The 5,086-nt window shown below is 33.1% G+C and overlaps 1 protein-coding gene across 2 annotated transcripts in view; it reads right to left on the bottom strand.

Moving 5' to 3' along the window:
* Window positions 1–898: 898 nt before the first annotated feature.
* The window catches only part of LOC101513551 (adenine DNA glycosylase), a 4,595-nt gene continuing 407 nt past the window's right edge, over window positions 899–5,086 (bottom strand). The window contains exons 1-7 of one of the 2 annotated variants that reach the window (XM_004510669.4): window positions 4,867–5,086; window positions 3,530–3,589; window positions 2,860–2,979; window positions 2,686–2,783; window positions 2,049–2,590; window positions 1,581–1,678; window positions 899–1,312 (exon numbers count right to left, since the gene is read on the bottom strand). The exon at window positions 4,867–5,086 is cut by the window's right edge and continues 407 nt beyond it. In XM_004510669.4, the coding sequence (XP_004510726.1) occupies window positions 1,220–1,312; window positions 1,581–1,678; window positions 2,049–2,590; window positions 2,686–2,783; window positions 2,860–2,979; window positions 3,530–3,589; window positions 4,867–5,086 (1,231 nt within the window). In that variant the 3' untranslated portion in view covers window positions 899–1,219. Of the gene's footprint in view, window positions 1,313–1,580; window positions 1,688–2,048; window positions 2,591–2,685; window positions 2,784–2,859; window positions 2,980–3,529; window positions 3,590–4,866 lie in introns of both variants that reach the window. The other variant, XM_004510668.4, reaches the window with a different exon arrangement.

Below are 5,086 nucleotides of genomic sequence, written 5' to 3'. Positions count from 1 at the left end.
TATTAATATGTTACTTTATTTATTCAAGTCATTTGTCTAACAATGGTACTTCTGTTCTATAAATTACATTGATACAATTGTATATATATTATTGATATAACTACTAAATTGTGGATCATTGAACAATTGAAACATAAAACTTCATATTAATTTTTTAAAAAATTTACTTAAATTAAATAAATAAAAATAAACTCGCACAACGTGCAGATTAACATCTAGTTTATATTTAGTTGCACGCCTTTATGGAATACAATGCAGAATATTAAATGCTGTCACTTCATGTAGTATTTTGAAAAGGTGAAATCATGGAATTGAATACGTGAGCTGAAGTATTTGAGTATATAGTCTAAGAAAATGCAGTAGACTTTAGTCTTGTACAACATTATTTTTAGTCCTGAACCTTGTGCAACATTATTTTAGTAGACTTGAGTCATATGTGGGGCATGTATGCATTGAACAATTCATATGTAGTTGCATGCCTTCATGGAATACAATGCAAAGCATTAAGTGTTGTGGCTTCATGTTATATTTTGAAAATTTGAAATCATGGCATTAAATGCATGGGCTGAAGTAGGTAGTTGAGTATATAATCTAAAAAAATGTATTAGTTTAAACCTTGTGCAATAGTTATTTTAGTAGTATTGAGCCATGTGTGTGTGCATTGAACAATTCATAATTAGTTGTTTGCGTTTATGAAATAAAATGCAAAACATTAAATGTTGGGGCTTCGTGTAGTATTTTGAAAAATTAAAATCATGACATTGAATGAATTGATTGTTAGAGGTTGCATGTTGTAGTGTCATTTTACAGAAAAATCTTATTACTATCACTAGAATGATAGAAATTCAAAAGAAATAGATAAAAAATGATAAAAAGTGTGATATAAATTAACCAGAGATGTTCAATTGGAACTTTTGCTATTAAAACATAATCAAATAAATTACACATAATACATGCCTTTTGTCCTCTAAATTTCCTGCTAACTCTGTCCAAGAGAAAATCAAGATATTTTGGTACCTCAATTACCAAAGAAATATAACATGGCAAATGATATTGAAAACCTTGCATATCACAGCTTGCCATGAATACCAAAAGGTATCATATGGAGAAAAGTACCTTGCACCATAAAATGCAGTCTACTAAGAATAAAATGCAAAAAGAAAAGTGTCATAGCAGCAAATTAATTTATGTACAATGCAGCAAATCTGATTCAACCAGACTAGTCTTTCTTGTTTCTTCTATTTCTCTTTTTGGTTGGCACTTGGTTAAAAGGAAGTCTTTTCTGCTTAAACTTTTGAACCATGTCATACGCCTGCAATAGCATATCAACTTTAACACACGAAAACACGGTATCGAGATATAAAGCAAGAAGCATAAGAAACTTTGAATTTTGAATTTGATTTTTGAATCTGTAGAAGATAACAGTCTGTTTGGTTTGCGAAAACATTGTCTGTACAAATATTTGAAATCAAGAAACTAGGTAAAAACAATAGAGCAATTTTATAAATATTTTCGTCTCTTCAAACAATAGAGCATTTTTCAGCCTGAATGAGACACGTTTCAAGTTTTACAATTACTACCTTTCTTACACTGGTCGTCAGTCCCATACTGGAGAGGGCATTGCTGTCAACACATTTCCAAGTTATGGTTTCATCGTCCTCACTCTCGAACAAATCATCTACTTTCCCTTACAGAAGGAGAAACAAAAAAACTAAAATTAGTACAAAAATGTAGTCTTAACATGTAACCACTGTATTCATTTTCATGCACATCTCCTTTACTAGGTTGAGACAAGTTATGAAAATGCAAAAATAGTTTCAAATCAAAAGATATAAAATTTAAGGTTTCATTCCTTTCATACAGATATGCTATATGGCAATCGTTTGGTCTATGTAGCTGACCAGACTTAGTGAGATAATACTTTGTTGTTGTTGTTGTAATATATAATAAATATCCAGCATAAGCTATTTAAGTAAAGTGAATTTGATGTGAAGAAACAAAAAGACAAAAATTCAACTGGTAATGTCACATAGAAAGAGTTTTCAAACCTTTCAATTGCAACACTAGCAATTCAACATACAACTTGAGGCGAATGTGACTAAAAATATGAACAAACTCTCCAACATCTTCCCTCAAAATGATATCACAGGTCTTTCTGATGTCAATTTTGAGATTCTTTTTCAAGAAGCAATCGGTTGCTTTTCTTCTAGCTAATGGAGCAGTTTCTCCATCTAGTAAAACGGACGGAAACTCCCATAGACCGGCAAGCAATCCTTCGTCGGGCCTTTTTACAAGAACAAATATGCTGCTAGAATGGTTTTTTTCTAACGATACTTCACCTCCAAGTAATTCAACAACACACACAGCAGAAAAATCAGATCTTTGTTTAACCTTCACACCTTTAATGGGATAATCTGTAACTGCTGCTGTACTATCCTGTTTAACGATCGATAGTGCATGACAAAACTCGGATGCTGGACATGAAGAACAGCTCGGGTTCAAAGGGGTGCATACAGTTGCCCCAAGTTCCATGAGAGACTGATTGAAATCTCCGGGACGAAGAGGATCAACCAACTGAGCCGCTATTTCCCTTAATCTCCATTCCAACACACATCAATAGAGAACAAAATAAGTAAAGGAAAAGAAATGATGAATAACTTGTTCCAGAAGTTAGCGAACACTCACCAAAATTTCTTAATGATTGCTGAGTCTTTTGGATTTTCAGAAACAGCCCTTAGTCTGGCGATCACCCTTATCACATTTCCATCAACAACAGGTACTGCCTGATAATTATAACTCAGTGCATGAGAACTAACCAATAGTTACTTTTCAGGAACCAGAATTACAGAAACTACTCACCTCTTTGAATGCAATAGAGGCGATTGCTCCCGATGTATAGTCTCCAATTCCAGGAATCTTTCGTAGCATAGAAGCTGTTTTCGGAATACTGCCTCCTTCTGCAACTATTTTCTTTGCCCCCTAACAGCAGAAATGTAAAGAATATAGTCAAGCCCTGCAGCATGTATTTGCATACTTCTCTCTTATTGATTTGTTTTAACTTTCTTAGAGAGAGATTTACACCTTCTCATTATTCATAACATTGAGGATCTTTTGACATACATCAAAATTCAAAAGCAGAAGAAGAAGAAGAAGAAGAAGAAGAAGAAGAAGAAGTTGTTCAGCAATAAATAGAAAAGATCTTTCTTATAAAGAAACTTTGGATACACTATCCATATATGAGACATTGATTTATACATATAAGCCTTTTTTAACAGTTCTTACTTTACAAAAGAAGGAGGAAAATATAAAGTTGTGACGGTTTAAGACTCATATTAGACATTAGAAATTCTAACAGTCTACAGTTCCACACCAACACGTCAGCTTTAAGGCATCTCTGGTGTCTGACACGTATTAGTGTCCCGCGTGCTAGTTTCATGTCTAGTGTTTGTATCTATGTCTATACTTCATAATATATAAGGGGACTTGTAAGGTGTAGTAAAAAGAAAAATATTGAGAAGTGAGAGAGCACCTCTAAAAGGAAACGAGCTCTGCGATAGTAACCCAAACCAGCCCAAATCTCATTTACTTCCTGCACAGAAATGACAACAAATGCTTTTAAAAATATAGGCACACAAAGAAAACAGAGGAATCAAAGAAGAAATAATTTGCCATTGCTATCCATCTAATCAGTCCAAGGCACATAAAAATAAATCACAGTTTTAAGAGTTTTCTAATGCAAGTCCATTTTTGCAAGCTCTATCCCCATTGTGACTTCACAAACCTCCAACGTCCTTTCTTGGCCGTCTGTATTACACAAATTTCTATTTTCTGCTATGGAAAGTTGTTGCATCAAGATAGATTGTAGATCTCATTTCAAGTCAATCTCGGCTCCAATAATCAAAACTAGCACACAATAACAATTGTAGCAAAGATTAACTAGATTTCACAACATGTTAACACCACCATAGCATCAAAGCATAATATTTTCTGAATTTATTCATGACCTCCCAAAAAAAATGAGAGGAACTTGGTAACAGAATAACAGAACATTTGCATTAAAGTTCACAACTTTGGCAACGGCCCTTCAAATTTGCAGAAGTAAACAAAACCATAAACAACAACTAAGCTTGTTCCACTAGGTGAAGTCTTCTACATGGATCATTCAAATTCTCCATCTACATCTATATATTAGACTGCCTCCATCTACTCAACTCTTACAGCTTCTACAAATCTTCATCAATCATGTCCAATCCAATCAAATGAGATTATGTCATCACATCTATAATACGGCTTCACAAATTTCTATTTAGTGATTATGTTTTAATCCAACCTTATGTAACCACTTATCTATCATAATATGTGTTAGAACATCAAATCTAACTCTAAAGAAAACACACACAAAAACACAATCAATTGATGAGAGTTAGGTCAATTGTGCCTACATCTCCAACAAGAGAGCTACTTATGTAGTTTTTCTATTATGCAATATTTAGAGTTACAAAGTACTCTCTCCCATTGATTATAAGAAAAATAACTAACTTCACAATTATTCTTCTTGATCTCATAAAAATATCAGTCCATTCTCAAAAGTACCTTTCTTGGAAACTTGTTCCAAATTAGTCTTTCAAAAATCAAACTTATATTGATTGAATGACAGTTTAGGATAAACATTATTAAATAGAGTCAAAATAAGTTATATTTGAGACCAAATATGAGTACTATTTTTGCTTATATTCGAGATCACAAGGAGTACATAGTAGCATTTAAATACTATATTAGTGAATATGACTCATACTCAAAAGTATGTTTAAACTTCAAAAAAAAAAAAAAACAATTTCTATAAAGAAAAAGGGAATGAGTGAAAACCTCAAGAGAAGCCTTTGCAAGATGATGAATAGTGGGCCATTTAAGCATCCAACGGTTGTAATAAGCAATAACAGTCTGAACCCTTGTTTGCTGCAGCATAACCTCAGAAACCCAAACACCATAAGCTCTTTTCTCAACTTCTTCTTTATCTTCTTCAATGTTATGGTTGAAGGTGGTTCTCCAAGGAAGATCCCTTCGATTGTGATCATACCAATCTAAT

Source organism: Cicer arietinum, chromosome 7, assembly GCF_000331145.2.
Source record: "Cicer arietinum cultivar CDC Frontier isolate Library 1 chromosome 7, Cicar.CDCFrontier_v2.0, whole genome shotgun sequence".
NCBI lineage: Eukaryota > Viridiplantae > Streptophyta > Magnoliopsida > Fabales > Fabaceae > Cicer > Cicer arietinum.
Note: the sequence above shows the minus strand (reverse complement) of the source record. Positions and strands in the feature narration are given on the sequence as shown.